At 41.5% G+C, this 23,391-nt stretch overlaps 2 protein-coding genes across 3 annotated transcripts; one reads left to right on the forward strand and one right to left on the reverse strand.

Annotated features, from left to right (window-relative positions):
- Positions 1-117: 117 nt before the first annotated feature.
- Positions 118-14,065, forward strand: pi4k2a (phosphatidylinositol 4-kinase type 2 alpha). 2 transcript variants are annotated; one of them, XM_053229862.1, is made up of 9 exons: positions 118-733; positions 7,601-7,801; positions 8,360-8,491; positions 9,393-9,546; positions 10,272-10,333; positions 10,454-10,553; positions 11,181-11,314; positions 12,094-12,153; positions 13,128-14,065. In XM_053229862.1, exons 1-9 carry the CDS (start codon positions 311-313, stop codon positions 13,287-13,289), a joined length of 1,428 nt encoding a protein of 475 aa, XP_053085837.1. In that variant the 5' UTR covers positions 118-310; the 3' UTR covers positions 13,290-14,065. The 2 variants fall into 2 exon arrangements, with proteins under 2 accessions (XP_053085837.1, XP_034155961.1); XM_034300070.2 differs by having other exon boundaries at positions 120-655.
- On the reverse strand, positions 13,798-22,533 carry avpi1 (arginine vasopressin induced 1). The gene is made up of 3 exons (XM_026931906.3): positions 22,329-22,533; positions 17,599-17,986; positions 13,798-16,659 (listed from the first exon to the last, which is right to left on the reverse strand). The coding sequence occupies exons 2-3, from the start codon at positions 17,976-17,978 to the stop codon at positions 16,482-16,484; spliced, it is 558 nt and encodes a 185-aa protein (XP_026787707.1). The 5' UTR covers positions 17,979-17,986; positions 22,329-22,533; the 3' UTR covers positions 13,798-16,481.
- Positions 22,534-23,391: the final 858 nt, after the last annotated feature.

The following is a 23,391-nucleotide window of genomic DNA, read 5'->3' on the forward strand; positions in this document are numbered from 1 at the left end:
GTTTATTCATGAAGGCTATTGCGGTGTTGTGTTTTGTCACGTGCCTGAGGGTGGGCGGCGCCTTTGTAACCAATGGAGACGCACTTCCGGAAACATCCTTTTGGTATCCGCGCGCTGATTGGCTAAGGCGCGTGTCGCTCGCTCGCCAGGCCCCGCCTCCACCCGGAAGCTGCTGGTCAGGAGACTTGTTTAGTTTGAGGAGCCGCTTCTTCTTCTTCTTCTTCTTCTTCTTCTTCACGGAGCCGCATCGCTTTGATTAAAACAGTTTTGTCCTTTTCTCCGTCTCTTCTCTTTCCCCTTCTCCTCCGCCATGGATGAAACGAGTCCGCTCGTGTCTCCTCTGCGCGACTCCGCCGACTTCGGAGCTTTCCCCGCCGAGCCGGCGAGTCCCCGGGGCGGATTTGGCGGCGCGCCGGGCACGGTGATCCGCGTCCCGGCAGGGAGTCCCGGGCGCAGCCGGGAGAGGCAGCCGCTGCTGGAGCGAGACCGGGACCGGGGCGGATCTCCGCGGGACCCGCACAGGAACGAGTTCCCGGAGGATCCGGAGTTCAGGGAGATCATCCGCAAGGCGGAGAGAGCCATCGAGGAGGGGATCTACCCCGAGAGGATCTACCAGGGATCCAGCGGGAGCTACTTCGTCAAAGACTCGCAAGGGGTGAGGAGTGAGAAGGCGAAAAAAAAAACCCACACACGCAATCATTTCATCTTAAACTCTTCAATTAATCACTTCCGGGTGAGCTTTCTTTATCCGACCTTTAGGCTTAACGGGGTTGCTGCATCACCGTGCCGGTGACGTCACACGGGGCCCCGGATGTGCCAACTTTACCACGTATTGAATTTTAAAACCTGTTTGGAAATTATTACTACTTTGTTATTATTATTATTTTTTTTAAATTCTCCTTGAGATTTATCCTGCTGTGTCATTACTAACCTGAAAGTGCATTCTGGGTAATCTGTACGTGGTTTTGTTTTTTTGGTTTTTTTTTCCAACCTTGTGCAGTGCATTGTGGGATTTTTGTTTACATTTGGTACAAAGCCTTGGCTAATAAGCATGCAGGCTGCAGTGATCTTACTGCACAGCTAAAATTAATACAAATATAAAGATCTTTAAGATCTAGAAGGTCCAGTTGCTCATGGTCTGAGTTCTCCAGAGCTGATTCTGGGCTTGTTTTTGTGGGCGGGGCTTATAATCACAGGTTTGCTTTAGCGTTAAAGAATTTCCTCCGAACCGTGGACTACTGCGCTGTTCCATATCGTACTTTTATTCAAGCTGGTTAACAAAAGGGAAGATGTTAAGTTAATCTGTGTGTTGGGTTTTTATTGTATGAATGTATGGCATGTAATGGGAAAACTGTTGCTTCATTTGCATACTGGAATCTGATTGGTTCTTATATTTTATGATGCAATAACATGTTCAGTATCAGCTCAGCCATTGTGATGAGGTTTTTAGGTTTGTGTGTGTGTGTGACACTTAACAGTTTTTCATTCGTTCATGTTTTACACAAAATTAGGATAAAAATGCAAGTTTATGGAGCCTGGAAGTGATATAGCTTTTTTTCTTCGTTCTCGTCGTCACCACACGTTTCACTCGGAGAGGAAGTCTGATGTAGCCCAGTTCTCCTTCTGTCTTCAGAGAGCCGAGCTGTAACCCCAAGCGCAGACGGTTATAAGACGTCGGAGTGTTACAGCGGAATGTAACTCGGCGTCACGTGAAGCAGGTCGACTTCGCCGCGTGTTCTGCGCTGAGCTGCTTCAACCTGAGAGATACGATGCGGCTTTCCGTAACCTTTGACCCCTGATTGAACTTAACTGAGCAAACGAATAAAGGAAGAGAGAGTTAATGCATTAGCTTTTATTGACTGGAGCTGTTTCCTGTCTGACTTTCTCACTTCTCTCCTTCACTCCAGATTTCAGTTCTAGGATTCATATAACGGATTTTCTGGAACTGTCCAGAAGCTCGTGTTCAGAAACCCAGTTCCATAGCTCGGGCTTTGGAGGTTCCAGAACTCTCCAGAATTCTTTTATATAGTTCTAGAACTCACACGGTGGCTGTTCCAGACCTCTCTGGAATTCTTTTACTCAGTTGTTGAATTCGTGCTGCGGAGATTCTGGAACTCTTTCTGAATTTAGTTCTGGAACTCATGTGGTGAAGGTTCTGGAACTCTGCAATTATTTGGTTTAGTACTGAAGCTCACATGGTGGAGGTTCTAGAACTGTCTGAATATTCTTTTGGTGAGTTCTAGGATTCATGAGGTAGACATTCTGGAAATCCCAGGAATTATTTTGTTCAATTCCGGAACTCGTGTTTTGGAGGTCCCGGAGCTCCTGAATTTTAAAGTTCTAAAGCTTATGAATTTCTAGAACTCACTAGAATTCTTTTATTCTGTTGTAATGCTGGTGTGATGGAGGTTCTGGAACTGTCTGGATTTTCTTTCGTTCACTTCTAGAATTCATGTGGCAGTGGTTCTGCGACTCTTCTGAATTCTTTTTCCAGTTCTAGAATTTGTGTTTTTGGAGTTCTGGAACTCGCTAGAATTTTGTTGCTCTGTTGTAGTGATGGTGCAGTCGAGGTCCTGGAGCTTTCTGGAATTGTTTTGATCACTTTTAGATCTAAAGCGATAGAGATTCTTGGAATCTCCACAATTCCTTTCAGTTCTGGAACTCTTTGGAATTTCTTTTGCTCAGTTCTAGAGTGCATGAGTTCCGTTGTTCAGCTCTAGAACAGATCAGCAAGCGCGCTTTAATGTAAGGCGACTCTGCATGAGTTCTCCTGATTCGAGCCTAATTTGAGTCGCGATGCTTCGGCTAACTGAATTACATCTCCGATCTAAAAGGCTCTTGTGTGAGGGTCTGTGTCAGACCAGGATGGAATGTTGAATTAGCTTAACAAGAAGTGTGTGTGTGTGTGTGTGTGTGTGTGTGTCTCAGAGTGTAAGGCGGAGTAGGACAATCCCTTCTGTGTGTTCCCTTATCATGACCTTTGTGTTTATGTGTTTGTGTGTGTGTGTGTGTGTGTGTGTGCACGTGTTTTGTGTTCAAGGGTCATGTGATGTCTGTTAGGGGTCAAAATGCTAAAAAAAATGATCACATCATAATGCTTGCTATAAAAAATTGCCCAATCTAAATGATTTCTTACAGAACAAACAGTTCAAATAATAGCTGTGTGTTAATGTGAGTGTTAAATAGTGGAGTCACTGTGTGTTAGTTCTGAGTGTGACAGACGAGTGCATCATGAGGTCATTTATCACCGTATCGATTATGTATTTTCATATTGACCAGCCTTACAGCCTCACCGTGTGTGTCTGTGTGTCTGTGTGTGTGTGTGTGTGTGTCTGTGTGTGTGTGTGTCTGTGTGTGTGTGTGTCTGTGTGTGTGTGTGTGTGTGTGTGTGTGTGTGAAATCACCATACGCTCCTGAGGGTTCACTCGGCACTGCTAATCTCATTTATTCCCTAAATCTGATTTTTAGTCTCCGTGCCCACTCTGCAAGTGACCAAATCGGATTTGTTCGGACTGTAGTCACATGTGCTCGCGCGGCCGCGCTGGTTGTCATAGTAACAGTGATGGACATAATGTAGTACATGAGATCTTAAAAGTTAAATTAGTTTTGGAAAACGGAGATATTGTGAAAATGCAGATACAGTTGAGGTCAAAAGTTTACATCCCCCTTTCAGAATCTGCGAAATGTTTATTATTTTACCAAAATAAGAGGATCATACAAAATGCGTGTTATTGTTTATTTAGTGCTGACCTGAATAAGAGATTTCACATAAAAGATGTTTACATAAAGTCCATAAGAGAAAATAATAGCTGAATTTATAAAAATGTCCCCGTTCAAAAGTTTACATCCCCTTGATTCTTAATACTGTGTTGTTACCTGAATGATCCACAGCTGTGTTTTTTTGTTTACTGATAGTTGTTCATGAGTCTCTTGTTTGTCCTGAACAGTTAAACTGCCTGCTGTTCTTCAGAAAAATCCTTCAGCTCCCACAAATTCTTTGGTTTTCCAGCATTTTTGTGTATTTGAACCCTTTCCAATGATGACTGTATGATTTTGAGATCCATCTTTTCACACTGCATTTTGTATGATCCTCTTATTTTGGTAAAATAATAAACATTTTGCAGATTCTGAAAGGGGGATGTAAACTTTTGACCTCAACTGTAAATATGGAAATTTGTTTAACAGCCTTAAATCTAGCCGAAGACGCTGAACATGCTGTAACGTAAATTGTGTACGTTTTATTCTCTGTTATGTGGCAAATATCTGACAGCATAACAAAAAAGACACCTGAAATCTGATCTGACCTCAAAAAAAAAGGCTGCAGAAAACCTTCCCTGCTCAAAACGGACACAATTCAACCAGAAGAACCGTAAACATGCTTATAAAAATATATTTTCTACCAAAAAACTGCAACAACAAACAACCAAGGAGTTGGAAGAAGAATCTGACAGGCTGCATAACTGTGTAATAAAGTCTGACGTCCAATCAGCTCCCTGTTGCTATGCGGTTTTAATTTGCCAGCGATACTATTGGTTGTTGTATTGACAGGCTGTCTGTGATTGGTCGAAATGTGTTTTATGAAACTTGCAGCTGATCGGTGTTGTGTGAATCCTGCAATAAGCAAGATAATGTTTTACTGTAATCAAAACCTCTCAGCTCTTTATAGCTCAGTTTTGATAGCACACTGTCTGTTTCTCTCTTTCTCCATCTCTCTCTCTCTCTGTCTGTCTCTCTCTCTGTTTCTCCATCTCTCTCTCTCTCTGTCTGTCTCTCTCTCTGTTTCTCCATCTCTCTCTCTCTCTCTCTCTCTCTCTATCCCTCTGTCTCTTTCTCTGTCTCTCTTTCTTTCTCCATCTGTCTCTGTCTCTCTTTTTCCATCTCTTTCTCTTTCTCCATCTCTCTGTCTCTCTCTCTTTCTCCATCTGTCTCTGTCTCTCTTTTTCCATCTCTTTCTCTGTCTCTCTCTCTTTCTCCATCTGTCTCTGTCTTTCTTTTTCCATCTCTTTCTCCATCTCTCTGTCTCTCTCTCTCTGTCTCTCTCTATCTCTGTCTATCTCTCTCTTTTTCTCTTTCTCCATCTCTCTGTCTCCCTCTCTTTTTCCATCTGTCTCTGTCTCTCTTTCTCCATCTCTCTGTCTCTCTCTCTCTCTCTCTCCCTTTCTCCACCTCTCTTTCTTTCTCCATTTCTCTCTCTGTCTGTCTTTCTTTGTCACTCTCTTTCTCCATCTGTCTCTCTCTTTCTCCATCTGTCTCTGTCTCTCTTTTTCCATCTCTCTCTCTCTCTTTCTCCATCTGTGTCTCTCTGTCACTCTCTTTCTCCATCTGTCTCTCTCTGTCTCTCTCTCTTTTTCCCTCTCTTTCTCTCTTTTTCCCTCTTTCTCCATTTGTCTCTCTCTCTTTCTCCATCTCCACCCCCCCAAAAAAAAAAAAAAAAGATTTGGTCTCTTTGAGAAATCAGAGTGTCATGTGGTCTGTGACTAATCCCAAACCACGGTGTTGCAATTAGCTGCACTAAATCATGGAAAGACCCAGAGCCAGAGTTTTCACTCAGGCTGCAGAGACGTGGCCTTTTTAGTGTTTCTGTAACCTGTTGCAATATTCACTTTGGGTTTTTCATATTTTCGCAATAATGCGATATGTATCACAGACGACAGATGAAACACTTTGTAGAAAACCTATTATTATTATTACTAATTATTACTATTATTATTATTATCCAATCAGCTACTAGTTAATATGGTCGATGTATCAGAAATCTCGATATCACATGATCAGGTCCTTTGTAGAGTGTTTAGTGTTGGTTCCAGTTGTGTACATCTGAGCCCTAAACCCCGCCCACTGGTTTGACTGACACTGCAATGCCAGGATGTGATTGGACATAGGGTTTACATTTGGTAAAGTGTCTCGTGGGTCTAGAGTGTAACAGATAATGAGCTCGGCTTGTTTTTAAACCTTTCCTGATTGTGTGAGTATGTGCACCAAATTTTTGACCAATCAGAATTGAGGACATGACATGGTTACAGTCACCAGTCTGTAAAAGAGTGTTTTATCAGTTCTCGTGTTATCAGACAACAAACACCACGTGTACTGCAGCGGGTTCATCTGTTTTTTAAGGACAGAATTATTTTAATCTTCGATTTAGTTCATGAAAAGGACACGACGTGTGCGTGACATGCCTTTCTTGATGGTCACACCGCACCGCTCTTTAGAAAGTAAAAGACCAAACTGAAGTGCTGCTTCACAAAAGAGAAGTGAAAGTGAAAAAGCCACTGCAAAATACTTTATTGTAGAATTTTTGTAGACTTTATCATAGAACTTACTTTACTTAAGACCTCATTTTATGAAATACTTGATATAACTTAATACCTTGGTGGACATCATGAGTTGTGCCGATTAAACCTGGTTGAATAGTCCTTTTTAGTGTAATAGCATGATAAACACTGTAAGTTAGAATAAGTAATAATGCTGTACGGCCAAAAGTATGTGCACCCCTTGTGTACCATCACACCCATATGTGCTTGCTGAACATCTCATTCCAGATTTATTCCCCTTTGCTGTAATAATAAGCTCCACTCTTCTGCGAAGTCTTTCCACTAGATGTTGGAGCGTGGCTGTGGGGATTTGTGTTCATTCAGCTACAAGAGCATTAGTGAGATCAGGCGCTGATGTTGGTATGTCGAGGAGGTCTGGGGTTCAGTCGGTGTTCCAGTTCATCCCAAAGGTGTTCAGTGGGGTTGAGGTCAGGGCTCTGTGCAGGACACTCGAGTTCTTCCACTCCAACCTTCACACACCATGTCTTCATGGAGCTCGCTTTGTGCACAGGGGCATTGTCATGCTGGAACAGGTTTGGGCCTCTTAGTTCCAGTGAAGCGAAATTGTAATTCTACAGCAAACGGAGACATTCGACACGGTTGTGTGCTTCCAACTTTGTGGAAACAGTTTGAGGAAGAACCACATATGGGTGTGATGTTCGGGGGTGCACATACTTTTGGCCATACAGTGTACATAAGACTTGACATATATATACTGATTGTTGTAGAAAACATGAACCAGTAATTGCATGTGCAGTCTTTTACTGTTCAATGTAAATAGTAATTACATGTATTTAACACTAATTATAATTGGTATATATCAAAACTTCAGTAGTTTGTTGTTTACAAACAATGGTAAAATAATAATAATAATAATAATAAATAAAAGATTTTAAAACATGGACTACTGAAATTAGTATAAAGGATTATAACTACATGACCTAAGAAGTGCTGCTGTGTTTACTGCTGATGCTGTGAGCGGCCATGTTGATTTGATGTCACTTGCTGAACTCAGGGTTGAGGAGACCATCCCGTGTTCCCAAGTAGGAATTCCGAGTTGAGGGGACGTTTTCTTTAATCAGAGGTCAGGGATTGCGAGTTACGACCTCTAGCTGAATGCAGAATTAAAATAAATGAGAAGGAAGTGTAATATAATGTCATATTGTATGTTGTAATATTGGTATAGAGGACTATTTTGAGGATGTACATGTGCAGTGATGATGTAATAATCCGTACATTATCGATAATCCGTATTTTGAAGCGTGTTTGTCTCCATGTGTGTGGTGCAGAAGATCATCGGCGTGTTCAAGCCAAAGAACGAGGAACCGTACGGTCAGCTGAACCCCAAGTGGACCAAGTGGCTGCAGAAGCTGTGCTGTCCCTGCTGCTTCGGTCGAGACTGCCTCGTCCTCAACCAGGGCTACCTGTCTGAGGCTGGAGCTAGCCTAGTGGACCAGAAACTGGAGCTCAACATCGTGCCAAGGACCAGGGTCAGACACACACACACACACACACACACACGAATATATATTTAATCAAATATCCAGTGCAGGTCTGTAAGTAAACACACAATTCATTTAAGAGACGGACATCACTAATACACACGCAATTAGAGAGCACAGGTGTGTGTGTGTGTGTGTGTGTGTGTGTGTGTGTGTGTGTGGGTGGGTGTGTGTGTGTGCGCACATAATACCAGAGCAAGGTAAATGGAACTAGGTCCATCTGGGGTGGGGGCAGAGCTGTGGTTAAATGGTTTCTCTTTTCAGTCAGCTTTTTCACTTCCTGTTGATAGCATCAGCGTAAACACTCTCTCTCTCTCTCACACACACACACACACACACACACACACACACACACACACACACACACTAAGATGGCTGTGTGTGTGTGTGTGTGTCTCAGGTGGTGTACTTGTGCGCATACAAACACACACACATTCACACTAAGATGTGGCTGGCTGTGTGTATGTGTGTGTGTCTCAGGTGGTGTACTTGTACACACACATTGACACTGAGATGGCTCTGTGTGTATGTGTGTGTGTGTGTCAGGTGGTGTACTTGGCGAGTGAGACTTTTAACTACAGTGCCATAGACAGGGTGAAGTCTCGGGGGAAGCGACTCGCTCTGGAGAAAGTGCCAAAAGTGGGGCAGCGCTTCCACAGGATCGGCCTGCCGCCTAAGGTGAGTCTTATACACACACACACACACAGAGCCACCTGGTGGTTATAAAGCGCTAAAGTGTATCCCAAAGGTAACACTGAGTCAGAGTGGAGTCAGAGTGGAGTCAGAGTGGAGTCAGAGTGGAGTCAGAGTGGAGTCAGAGTGGAGTCTATATACTGCACGTCAAGAAACGCAAAGATCAGAAGGTTTTGGAGTGAAAGATGACGTATAAACTGATCTCTAGTGTTCTTACGGGAACATCAGCCAACTTTAAGCCAAGATGTCTCGGTAGCTGTTACTTTCAAACTTTGTAGTCAAACAGAGGAGTGAAAGTGACTTTACGATGGTTTACAAATGTAACATTTAAAGAATTAAAGAAATGTTTAATGAAATAAAGTGTATATATATGTAACTATAGTTTAACAGGCTTTAGAGAAATGTGTTGAGTACAAGCTTTAACTCTAATAACACGAGTCTGATATGATAAGTTTTGAATCGGTGCGTCTCCAGCACAGTTTTATTTTTAGCACCTTTTTTTGTAAAATCTACTTATTATTCATGACTGTGATTCTTATTTGAGATACATTCCATAATGGGGTGTTTGATCCAAGTATGTATCGGTGACTGAGCTACAGATGGGTTAGGGTTAGGGTTAGGGAAGCTAGTCCATAGACTCCTCCACTACTGTGACATGCTATCACATGTTAACATGCTAGCCTGTTTGGAGCTAGCTCCCCATACTTGGAGCTCTACTTCCTGTTCTGTCTCCAGGCTGCAGAGATCCATGTCTCGCTTGATCTGTAGTTGCATGAATCTGTCAGTGTATTTTGTCCCTGGCACACAGCGCCTCCTGTTGGCCTGGAGAAAAATCTTTTCGAATGATCACTTTAAATGATCACTTTGGCGGTTTTTGCTGCTCCAGGTTGGCTCCTTCCAGCTCTTCGTAGACGGTTATAAAGACGCCGATTTCTGGCTGCGGCGGTTTGAGACCGAGCCGTTACCCGAAAACAACAACCGGCAGCTCCAGCTCCAGTTCGAGAGGCTCGTGGTGCTGGATTACATCATCAGGAACACAGGTGACTACAGCAGCTGTACAATAAACCGCGTGTAGCTACAGCAGCTGGCTGAGTCCTACCGAGAAAAATGTAGTTTTTACAGAAATGAAGGGATAACAGACACAAAACGGAAAACGAATAATGGATAAATATTTATTTGGCCTTTATTCATCAAACTTGATTTGTCCAAGCTGTTCCACTTCTGTTTCGTGAAACCATCAGATAATGAAATGAGTCTGGATTTATTAACAAGTCCTCTTTTTTTTTTTCATGTAGAAACCAGATTCTGCCCACCAGTCATGTATTTGAATATCATTTGCATATCATTAACCGCAATGCAGCCTCATTTGCATATCATTTACATGGCACACCTGCTCATGCACATTCTTTATATCAAACACAGCCCATGAAGCCCATGCATTTAAAGACAAGCATTCAGTATCACGTCGGGATTTATAGCATTTACACCAGATTTATTCCAGTTAATCAGCATTACAAGCAATTTTCTTTTTTTTTTTTTACAGAAAAAGTGAAACAGTGATAATATTCAAATTGAATTGAATTGATTTCTTCTTAGTAGTGTATTATTACTGTTCTTAATGATATTATTAATGATGAGACACATTATCAGATTTGTGTGTGTTCATTTTCACAGACTTGATTACAGATCGTTGCCGAGTAAGAGCACGTGATTGTTGTACTAAACCCTGTGTGCTGTAACGGATGTGTTGTCTGTAATCCTGCAGATCGCGGCAACGACAACTGGCTCATAAAGTACGACTGCCCCATGGACACCTCAGGGAACAGGGTGAAGATTTTTCTTTCCTGTTTAATGCGGACATTTTAAATTACCTGTTTATGCTATTGATGTAAGTTTTAAATGAAGTATGTGTGTGTGTGTGTGTGTGTGTGTGTGTGTGTCCTATAGGACAATGACTGGGTGGTGGTGAAGGACCCCATCATTAAAATAGCAGCCATTGATAACGGCCTGGCGTTTCCGCTTAAACACCCAGATTCCTGGAGAGCCTGTAAACCAAATCAGCATTCACCACATGCATCACACACCACTGACTAATCACACACATCCACACTGACCAATCACACACATCCACACTGACCAATCACACACATCCACACTGACTAATCACACACCTCACTGATCAAACACATATCCACACTGACTAATTACTCACTGACTAATCACAGAGCTCATGATCAAATCACATGATTTGTCAGCATGGATGTGTGTGACTAATCACACACATCCATGCTGACAAATCACACACCCCACAGACCTAACACACATCCACACTAACTAAACCCACACATCCATACTGTCCAATCACATACTGTTCCGCGCTGAGTAATCACACACTGACTAATCACATACATCCACTTTGACTAATCCCACACATCCCTGCACATTATTTTACAGGACACACATAATATTTCTGCAGTCTAAGAGTTCTGATTGAAATCCTTATCGCAATAATTGGACCCAGTTTTTAAAGCTTTTTGATAATTAATTTTTTGACAAACAGTTTCACTTTTGGAATTTTTGTTTAAATTAAATTTACAGTTACAGCAGAAACACTCACACTTCAGTGCTACAGCGCATCACTGAGTGATTTGTCTGTGTTGTGTGTTCGGTGTAGACCCGTTCTACTGGGCGTGGCTGGCTCAGGCGAAGGTGCCGTTCTCTCAGGAGATCAGAGAGCTCGTCCTGCCCAAACTGTCCGACCCCAACTTCATCAAGGACCTGGAGGAGGACCTGTACGAGCTCTTCAAGGTGACACGACACACACAAACCCTCAGGATCAATTGTCTTTCAGGCAGATTTCATCAGTAAGAGGCTCACTGAGCTACCGAGTGCAAAACTGGCTAGACTTTTCTAATTTCATGCAAATCAGTTATCACACAGTGAGGCAACAAATCAAAAGCTCTGGACTGGATCATCTGGTTGCGTGACGTCGTTAGTTTCTACACACCTGATTAGCCTGTAATGACGCAAATATACTTCACTTTCACCACACGTACATGCGCACGCAGCTGAAGGAATAAGTGTGGCATCCACAAAAGGGCTCATCAGAACCAAAACATCTCCGTCCTTCCAGTTTCCTTCCTGTTGTCGTGACTGTTGTCATGATCTGCGTCTCAAATCAACTCTCTCACAAAAATATTTACTAATCTAGAAAATCCAGAAGACTGGTACTCAAAACAGACCTTTAAGAAACACTAACTGTAATAGGAAAAACCGGTCAGTGTTTAATAACGGTCTAGAATAGTGCAGAAATATGCGCTGGTTTGGTTACACAGAGTCACATGGTGCATAAGTGACAGCAGCATTCATGTGGCGGCCATCTTGCATACGCATAGTTAACAGCGAGGATAAATCAGTCTTAACGCTACATACCGCTAATCTGCTTCATTAAATAATCAAACATATACATACAAACACAAATAACATTTGCAAACTAAAGTGTCATTGTTCGCTAGGTAGAGTGATGGCAAGCATGCTATTGCTTTTACCCGTATTAACGTGTGTGTGTGTGTGTGTGTGTGTTGCAGAAAGATCCTGGTTTTGACAGAGGCCAATTCTACAAACAGATCTCAGTAATGAGAGGACAGGTCAGTCTCTCTCTCTCTCTCTCTCTCTCTATCCATTTCTCTTTATCAATCTGTCTTGCTCTCTCTCTCTCTCTCTCTCTCTGTCTCCTTGTTTCTCTCTCTCACTCACTCTCTGTCTCTATCCATTTCTCTTTATCCATCTGTCTCTCTCTCTATCTGTCTGTGTCTCGATCCCTCTCTCTTTATCCATCTGTCTCGATCCCTCTCTCTCTCAGTCTGTGTCTCGATCCCTCTCTCTTTATCCATCTGTCTCGATCCCTCTCTCTCTCTCTCTGTGTCTCTATCCCTCTCTCTCTCTCTGTGTCTCTATCCCTCTCTCTTTATCCATTTGTCTCACTCACTTTGTCCACTTGTTTCGCTCTCTCTCTCTCTCTCTCTCTCTCTAGTTAATATTACAGATGTTATGTCTGTATAAAATCAAACTACATCACTAGGCTGCTCTGTTTTTATCCTATAACTAAATAAACTGTACATTATGTGGCTTTAATAAAAATCTCAGAATAGAATCTCTGATTAAAAAAAAAAAAAAAAAAAGACATGATGAGCCACCAACATTCAACCAATCAGAACAAGGATCTCAGTCACTGCTTATGTGTCAATCATGTATTCCTGTCAATTCTTGTTAATTGGTAAAGCTCCGCCTCCTGCACTACATTTATACTCGGGCGTGTGTTTAGTTTTGGGGGCGTGGCTTTGCAGGGAACAGTAGAGGGAGGTGCTGTCTTAGTTTGGATTTATTTAAACCGCTTCAGATGACTTCGATGAAAAATCAGTGACTGTACTTTTAATATAATTCACACAATGAAGTCTTCAGACTAACTTTAGAAGAGTGTGATTTATATTCCAGTGTCACCTACAGCCCCAAATATAGGAGTTTAGTACAATCTCGAGTTCCAAAAATATATTAGTACATTCTCATGTGGTTTTATGTAGACGTGAAAGGTTGTGCTATAGCATGTTTGGTTCTCTCTCAGATCCTGAACCTGATTCAGGCCCTGAAGGACGGTAAATCCCCCCTGCAGCTGGTTCAGACGCCCCCCGTGATCGTGGAGACGGCTCGGGCGCCGCAGCGCGCCAACAGCGAGTCCTACACGCAGAGTTTCCAGAGCAGACGGCCGTTTTTCACGTGGTGGTGATGCGTGCCGGCGTGGGTGTGGGCGTGGCTAACCCGAGACGTGCTGCTCTTCCTCGTGAACTGCATTTGGGAAGGAACTGAACAGAGACAATGCTTGGATGAAAGAAGCAGAAGACCGCTTCCTTTTAGCCTTTTTTTCCCCCCGGAATCAAATCCGTGATTCCTGCTCTTTAAAGAGGAACGTTACCTCAGTAAAGGTACACCGACCTGCCACACTGTTTGCACATTTACGCACACACACGCACACACACACACGCCGATTTACTGTAGTCACACCGGCGATGGACGTGCGCATAACCCTGCAGCTCTCGCGCTCGCCTGCACCGTCGCCCTCTGGCTGTGTGGAGGACGAACTGCATGTCCATAACGACGTAACCTAAACGTGTGCAACTGACAACAACGAACCGCCACAAATTTATCCCTGTAGAGCTTCTCATGCTCTCTCTCACTCTTTTTATTTTTTGTTTTAACATCTTTGCAAACTTCTGTTGGAATAATGCATTCGTCTGCCTCGCCAATGTTTTATTTTACATGATATATTTTTTCTACATCACGTGCGTGCGGCTGTCCGAGTCCCGACTGAGCATGTGCAGAAACACTGGACTGCGCCCCCTTTTTTTTTTTTTTTTTTTTGAAAAGCAGATATTTTTTAATTAGCAATGTATTTACTTCACTGAGTCGAAGAAACTGACCTTATAATGTCATGGCGATGCACTGTATAAATTTGTATGTAATGTAATTTAGCAAGAAAATATAAGCTATAACAGGACCAGGAAATGTTTCCAGAAGCTTCCTTTCTTTTTTTTTTTTTAATAGCACAATCACAAATTCACAGCTTGACACAAAAATACAACAAACAATACACTGAATGTAGTGAAGATAGAAATACATCTTTTAAAAAAAAAACAAACCAAAAAAAACAGTCAAAACAATGAACTCTTGTGCTAAGGCATTATAATATAGAGTGTTATGTTTAGAAATTTAAGATTGCAGCTACATTAATGATTAGAAATCCTGGTTTTCAAATAGATCCATATAAAACACGTCTTACTTTTCTAACAATACTACACTAATATCAGAGGTACGCCATATTTTCCGGACTCCAGCATATAAAATCACACGCTAAATTTAACATATATATTGCTTTACGTCCGTCCGTCCTTCTGTCCCCCCGGGTGTAGTGTCGTTTCGTTTTTGTCCTGTTAGTGTTGCCATAATTCAATTTGCTACAGTCCCGATCTTAATCCCTGTGACCTCCTTTTAAAAAAATATAATGGTCTTAAAAATAAATAAAATTTGTGGACTAAATATGTAGCCTTGAAGAATACCTATAATGCTAATTACCCATAATGCCCTGGTGTCAAAATGATGAAGTCTAAAATACATTGATTGAACTGAAATGCTAAAAACCCTGTTATTAGCTATTGTTTGTCAATAAGTAATAAGCAAACTACCGTAATCCCTGGAGTACTCTGGCTACTGTAAAATACTGTAAATTATGTGTTCGTACAATATGTATAACATGATTCCTTTTAGTGGGAAAAAAAAAAAAAAGCTCCATTTAGCACTTTTAAAGAGTACTGTGTCTTGGGAATCCTGCAACAACCGACGCAACTATTAACCCCCCAGAGACCTCCTGAAGAACCTTTTTTTTCTAAAATGTCCGGAAAATACAGCCAGCTACGTTTCCTGTTAGAACTGCTTTCACTTATATTTATTTCATTCCACAACGGAGGAAAAAAAAAAAAACTACAGTGAAGCTAGATATTATTTCTACACTATTATAATGTCACATTACATCATCATCATCATCATCATCATCATGATGGAGTCTGTTGATTTACTCACTATCTCAGTACACATGATTAAAAACTGTAATGTGGAAGAATGAGCGATTGCTCTTCGATGCATATTCATCATCAGAACTTTCCCAACGTTGGAGTGTATATTGCTAACATGCTACAGAAGAAGACGACGACGTCAAACTCAAGTACTACCAGGCGGTCCAGCTCAAACTACACGTCCACACGGAGACCGGGGAAGTCGTCCATTTTAGAGTAAAGACGCTTGTTATGGCTGGTCCAGAGGAAGAAGAAAAAAAATCAGGCTGTTTCTGAGGTTGGCAAGATGTCCACCAAAATCCTTGAAAATATCAACCTCCAGCCTGCGGTTTGTGTTTATTTAAACTGAGTATTAAGAGTATTACACAGTGAGGCATGTGCTGAGAATCAGAGCAGCACGATGTATCGTTTGTTATTCGTTATCGCAATGCTGATAACGCACGAAGACTTTAATACGTAAAAGAGCCTCAGGAAGAAGTTTGTTAGACCTGTAATGACATTGGTACGGTGCATAAAAACTATATACTGTTCTAAACCTGTAATTTTGGTTAAATGGGTGCAGTGACATCACCAGATTGCGTGAAGCAAATACATTATTTTAATAATTATTATAATGATAATAATAATAATAATAATCATATGATATGGAACCAAAACACATTTTTCTTTCCTAATTCGAGAAACCTCATGAGTCAAAAAAGGAACCAGAAATGCGTCTAAATTCAGATTCCGAATTTGGATTGTAAAACACGCTACATTTTGATAGAAGAAACAGAAAAAATATTAACTGACTGAAAATAAGTTTCAGGATGTTAGGGGTCCAAGCACCAAAAGTGCTACAACCAAATTGTTTTTGCCACAATTTTATTTCTCCTTATTATTTTAGCAGCATCTTTAACCATAGATGAAATTTGTCTAATTTCATCTTCACTATGCATCATCGTCCTGTAGTGTACTGCCTTAAATATGTCCAAAATTTGTCCAAAAATAGTTTGCTCCGCAGCACAAGACCTCCCCTAAATAAAACACAAGTTGTGATGTCATTATCAAAGTGTGCACGATATCAGTAATATGTGTTAAATGTCACGATATATCGTATAACCGATTAACAGCACATGCCGGATAGTGTTACATGTTAACGCAGTAATGTTTTTGTAGTAAACTAGTGTAGTAATGTTTTTGTCAGGTCATATTTGTTAAATCATTTTTTTTTTTGCAGTAAACACACATGAGCAGCTCTGTAGTGTCTCTCCATCATAGTGTTCACGTTTCAGCTCCCTTACGGCGAATCGCGTTTAGTGTTGCAGCTACATCGTGGTGTTTATGTAGTTTTCGCATAGCGAGCTGCGATGTCAGTGTCGTATTCGGTGCAGGTAGCGTTCCGGATCTTTCTCGTCCCGGCTCCACGTCGCCCGCACGTCTTCCTCGTCCCCTGGGTCACATGACTTGGCCCCCTGCCCCACGCAGGCTCCCCGAGCCGTGACATCATCATCATCAGCCGTGACCTCGGATGGCGTCCGCTCGTTCACTCTGGAACGAGAACAGGAAATCAACACAAGTCAGGTGTTTAGTATTCGTCACAGATTTCAACAGAACAGATATAAATATGTTTATAAAGGAAAAATCATAGATAAGAACTAACAAGGTAGCGAAAGTCAGGTTTGTTTTCAGTATGTTAGGGGTCCAAGCACCAAAAGTGCTAAAACACAAATGTTTTCTGTTTTCGCTCAAAAATACTTATTTTCTTATCATCTGTCGCTCTTATTAAGCAGCATTTTAACCACAGAGGAGTAAGGCTGGGCGATATGGAGAAAAAAAAAAGAAAAAAAGACATTTCAGGACATTGCTGCGATACACAATATGTAGGAAAATATACAGGCTTCCTAACAAACTAAAATAAATGGCGCTGAAAATGAGAAGTTTTATGTAAAAATCTTTAAAAAAAAAAAAAATAATAATAATAATTCAAAGATTGTAAAAGGGTAGAAAACTTTATTAAATCTGCTTCCAGAGTTTGTAATTGTTATATTAAAACATTTATAAAAATATATCATGACATATACGATCTCTCAGAAAAGTGTATCGTGACATAATTGACCATGATAATGATAATATAACGTCATATCGCCCAGCTCTACTCAGCAGTGTCTCATTGGGGATTTATCTTTACTACACATCATCTTATAGTAACAATAATAATTATATAGTCATCAATAATAAATCATTAAGCCTCGGCTTGCACTTCCTTTATGGAACGTTGAAAACAGGCTACAGGTCCACTTACTGTACGTGTGGAATGTGTGTGTGTGTGTGTGTGTGTGTGTGTGTGTGTGTGTCAGTTTGATGTGTGAATTGCCTTCATTCACAGCCTGCAGCCATCAAAGGTCACTCTGATAACCAGATATCAGTTCAGATAGTGAGATTTTATTGCTTTGTTTGTAAAACACTTCTATAACACGTGTCTCTGACCTGCTGTGCCCGAACGCCCGGATCCCTCTGCTTGTCTCAGCTCGGATCCCGCTGCGGTTCCTCGCCCTGACCCGGAGCCCCACCAGCGCCTGCGCCAACCCTTCATCCTCCTCCTCTTCCTCCTCGACCTCATCTCCGTCCCCATCCTCCTCGTCTCCTTCAGCCCTTCTCCGGTTCCTCCAGACCTGTCTGGCTTTCTGCTCGGCGTCTGGTTCCCCGGCCGAGTGGAAGAGGCGCCTGAGCTGCCGGAGGTTCACGCCCTGGAAGATGTTCGCTGAGCCGGACTTGCGCATGCGGCGCTCGGACGCAGAGGTCCGACAGAACGTGGGCTGGGGTGCTCCGGGCAGCACTGCGGCAGCGCTGACACCGACCTCCTCCATCCCCAGCTCTGAGGGGTCAAAGCGTTAAAGACAGGGCTTGAATAAAATTTTCAGGTAGAAATCACCATCTGCTGTGGTGACAAGCCGAAAAAATCAGCACCATAATAAAAATGTATTTAAAAAATGGTTTAATTCTGATAATTTCTTGACAAAAAATTGAGAAAATGGAAATAACATTACGTCAACGAACTTAAGTTGAAACATCACTGAAGTATTTTAGTTTTCGTTTGTAATTTTGAGAACTTACACATTTGTGCAGTTTGAGCAAAACACAAAGTACAATGTTCCTTTTTTTATTTGGTATTTTTACTGATATGACGCTGTATTTGGAACGACACGAGACTTGTAACCAATCGGCAACAAACAATCCTGGAAGCCCCGCCCCTGAATACTGTTATTACTTGTTGCTGATCTTAAAACAGGTACCTACAACTTAAAAAAAAAAAAAAAAAAAACAGACGGAATGTGACTGCGAGCTCACTGTTATGACTGTGTTGTGTAATCACTACATAAGCACCTTTCGATTATCTGATCACTGCTAGGACACCATGGTCAAGATTCTCAGCACCAAACACTGTCATATAAACCTGCCGTAAATCATGGAGTATTACAGCTACCATAAACACACTAACAAACGAGCAAATTACAGTTAGGCTGAAATACAAGTCAGTGTACACATCACAACTTCAGCAGAAATGTTCCTTTACCTTCCAGAGTGCTGGAGTTTCTAAAAGCCAGAACAATGCCGACGGGTTTTTTGTTTACTTCCTTCAAATTTGTGGCACGCATTGTTTCATGCAGGCAACTACATGTCCTCCCTGCTGAAATAAACAATAGAAACCCTCGTAGAATTTGCAATGGTTTTAATGGTTATAATGGAGATTGTATTGGTTTTAATGGAAACTGTAATGGTTCCTGTGGGTCTGTACTGGTAATTTGTTGCCTTCTATTAGTGGTACGTTATGTCTAGTGGATACCATTAAGGACAAGTAATGGTAATGGTTATTTTGGGGATTGTACTGGTTTTAATGGAAACTGTAATGGTTCCTGTGGGTCTCTACTGGTAATTTGTTGTCTTCTATTGGTTTTATGTCTAGTGGATTCCATTAAGAACCAGTAATGGTAATGGTTTTAATGGGATTGTGTTGGTTTTAATGGAAACTGTAATGGTCTCTGTGGGTCTCTACTGGTAATTTGTCTTCTGTTGATGACATGTCTAGTGGATACCATTAAGGACCAGTAATGGTTTTAATGGTTTTAATGAATAGCTGATGGTTTGTAATGGTATTCGTAGTAGAAACCATTAGAATTTCTGTGATGGTTTCTATTGTTTTGTTTTTTTTCAGCAGGACTGTATTGTGTTTTGTGTTAATTATGTGTGTTGGAAAGATAAGCAGGAGTGTGTCAGAGTTAAGAAAGCCATTAAAAGCATGATTAATCACGAACTCAGTGACCTGAATACACTGCAGAGGCTTAAACACTCTGTGTGTCTTAAGTGAAACAGAAAATAAACACCGCAGCAGGCTGTTTACACACAAGGAGCTTGCATTATCTCTGACTATATCCGGCAGAACACAACCGTGCGGCCACTGCAAAATGATTCTCACTTTGAGAACTGAACTAAATCCAAGTAAATCCTGGGCTGCGTCCCAAACCACACCAAGAGTACATCAAACCACACCAACAGTACAATCAAACCACACCAACAGTACATCACACCAAGAGTACAATCACACCACACCAAGAGTACAATCACACCACACCAACAGTACATCACACCAAGAGTACATCAAACCACACCAACAGTACATCGTACGACACCAAGAGTACATCACACCACAGCGACAGTACATCACACCAAGAGTACAATCAAACCACACCAAGAGTACATCACACCACAGCGACAGTACATCACACCAAGAGTACATCACACCACACCGACAGTACATCACACCAAGAGTACATCACACCACACCGACAGTACATCACACCAAGAGTACATCACACCACACCGACAGTACATCACACCAAGAGTACATCACACCACACCGACAGTACATCACACCAAGAGTACATCACACCAAGAGTACATCACACCACACCGACAGTACATCACACCAAGAGTACATCACACCACACCGACAGTACATCACACCACACCGACAGTACATCACACCACACCGACAGTACATCACACCACACCGACAGTACATCACACCAAGAGTACATCACACCACACCGACAGTACATCACACCACACCAACAGTACATCACACCAAGAGTACATCACACCACACCGACAGTACATCACACCACACCAACAGTACATCACACCAAGAGTACATCACACCACACCGACAGTACATCACACCAAGAGTACATCACACCACACCGACAGTACATCACACCACACCAACAGTACATCACACCAAGAGTACATCACACCACACCGACAGTACATCACACCACACCGACAGTACATCACACCACAGCGACAGTACATCAAACCACACCGACAGTACATCACACCACACCGACAGTACATCACACCACAGCGACAGTACATCACACCACAGCGACAGTACATCACACCGACAGTACATCACACCAAGAGTACATCACACCAAGAGTACATCACACCACAGCGACAGTACATCAAACCACACCGACAGTACATCACACCAAGAGTACATCACACCACACCAACAGTACATCACACCAAGAGTACATCACACCACACCGACAGTACATCACACCACACCAACAGTACATCACACCACACCAACAGTACATCACACCAAGAGTACATCACACCACAGCGACAGTACATCACACCAAGAGTACATCACACCACAGCGACAGTACATCACACCAAGAGTACATCACACCACACCGACAGTACATCACACCAAGAGTACATCACACCACAGCGACAGTACATCACACCAAGAGTACATCACACCAAGAGTACATCACACCACAGCGACAGTACATCACACCACAGCGACAGTACATCACACCACAGCGACAGTACATCACACCACACCGACAGTACATCACACCACAGCGACAGTACATCACACCACACCAACAGTACATCACACCAAGAGTACATCAAACCACACCAACAGTACATCGCACCACACCGACAGTACATCACACCACACCGACAGTACATCACACCAAGAGTACATCAACAGTACATCACACTGGCAGTACATCACACCACACCAGCAGTACATCACACCACACTGACAGTACATCACACCACACCAACAGTACATCAAACTCGTACACCAGCCACCTGACTGATGCAGTTTAGGACATAGTCATAGTAAGACAGTCGCATTATTACTCATGTTTTCACCACAAAGCGATGATGACTGAGCTAGAGATCAGAGATTGGGGTGAAAAACAATGGAGTGTGTCTTTAATGTACAGCTCATACTGCAGGAAAATATGCATTTACAATGAACATGTATGCATTATTATTATTTCTTTTTAAAAATCAATAAAATTGTTTTTCTCTTCCCTTCAGAAAGATTAACTCATTCTAAACTAGTCTATATACTGTATGAGGAGTGTAAATGTATAATATATGTGTATATATTTACAAACGGCTGTGCAGAAATCCGTTATGGAGCTACGTGCTGACGTCACGGGGAAATATTTAATTAATTATTATTATTTTTCTTTTAAAAGAACATTATCACATACGTGGGCAAATATATCTAACAAATAAACCTACAATAAATATTATTTAAGAAATAATAGTGATAAGTTGCGAATCTTTTGCAGATTTCACGCCGCCGCGTGATGACGTCACGCTGACGCACGGTGGACTGCAGTCACTGCTGCTCTTGTGCGTTAGCAAAAAAAAAAAAAAGAAAGAAAGAAAGAAAAGAAAAGCACGAGCTAAACGACAGGAAAACCATTAGGCAACAATGCTACGTCATATAAGTGACTAATTTAATATTAATTGGAGATAAATAATTATCTGTGTTATTGCACTGACGCGATTGCACAGCGCACGTGCGCGGCTCTGAGCTATATTTAAGTCTCCAATAATCTCCACTTGCATTTTATTATTGTTGTTAAATGACGAGTAACAAAAGGACGATAATTAAACAACGTGAAGCAAATGGGTTAACAACATTAAAAACATCTGATATTATTTCATGGCACTCTGTCAGATGTTTTTGTAAATAAATGCAGGATTGATCATGTAGATGATGCTTTGCATCGTATATAGCAAATGCAAGTTAATTAAAAAAATATTTGAAGATGTTTATAGTAAATAATAAGCTGTAAATGAGTGTAGCAGTGCAGAAGAGAAAAGTAAACACAGACCGTTTAGTGTCCCGAGCGGTGACTTTATCCTCTAAACCCCCGCGGTTTCATCCGGAAACGCCTGGATCTTTAAAATCCTCTGTATTACTGAGTTTGAGAATGATTAAACTCTGTGGGTGTGTGTGTGTGTGTGGTTTAGTGTTTCTCGGTTTTCTGTGTCAGCGGATCATTTTTTTTCACACCATAGTTCTTCCGCTTACGTCGAACTCCGCGCCGCCCAATCAAAACGCTCGGATAAGCATTGAGTCCCGCCTCCCTGCTCTATTTCTGACCAATCACAGCGCATCTCGCGGTTGCGCGTTACTGTACTGTGAAGGAGGGAAAAAAAAACAAAGGTGTAATTTTCATTGACGTCAGTGGCGCTGATCTTCATTCCTGCAGTCGATCGAGTGACATATTTTACAGGGAAAGACGGCTGAACTTCGGAAACATGTATAGAGCTTGTAAAAAGTCCAAAAAAAAAAAAAAAACCATCGTGTAATGGAATATGGAGAAATTAGTTGTCGTTCAACGGAGTTAAACGTATCAGTTAACATCAGTAAAAAAAGATCTCTGTAGAATAATACACCGTTTTAATGTGTTTTTTAAAAAAAATAAAAATCCAAACACCTAAAAAAATGACCTAAAAAACATCTTAATACGGAAATGTCAGGAGTTATGAATATGCATGATATGCAAATATGGACACGCCCCCTTTTCCTCGTGCCACCTCTAATATGGCGAAATAATCATTAAAAGTAGCTAAAAGAGTTAGCCGGCTGGTGTACAGCTAATAAACCAGCTCACATTAGTCACAGCTCGACACATTTACATCGTTATTTAAGCAGTGATGTATTTAACAGAAGCAAAACGTGTCAAAATAAAACATTACTGTAACAAATTAACGTTTTGTTCATCACAACTGTTAGCTAGTTTAGCTAGCTAGCTAGTTCATCATCCTATCATTTTGTAGTTTTCTACTGCCACAAACAAACACCCAAATCTATCTACATATATTCATATTTAATTAAAATGAATGAAAAGTTTCAGTGCTACTGTAAATATAGAATATTCATATTTAATA

The sequence above is a fragment of the Pangasianodon hypophthalmus genome, chromosome 26, assembly GCF_027358585.1.
Source record: "Pangasianodon hypophthalmus isolate fPanHyp1 chromosome 26, fPanHyp1.pri, whole genome shotgun sequence".
Lineage (NCBI taxonomy): Eukaryota > Metazoa > Chordata > Actinopteri > Siluriformes > Pangasiidae > Pangasianodon > Pangasianodon hypophthalmus.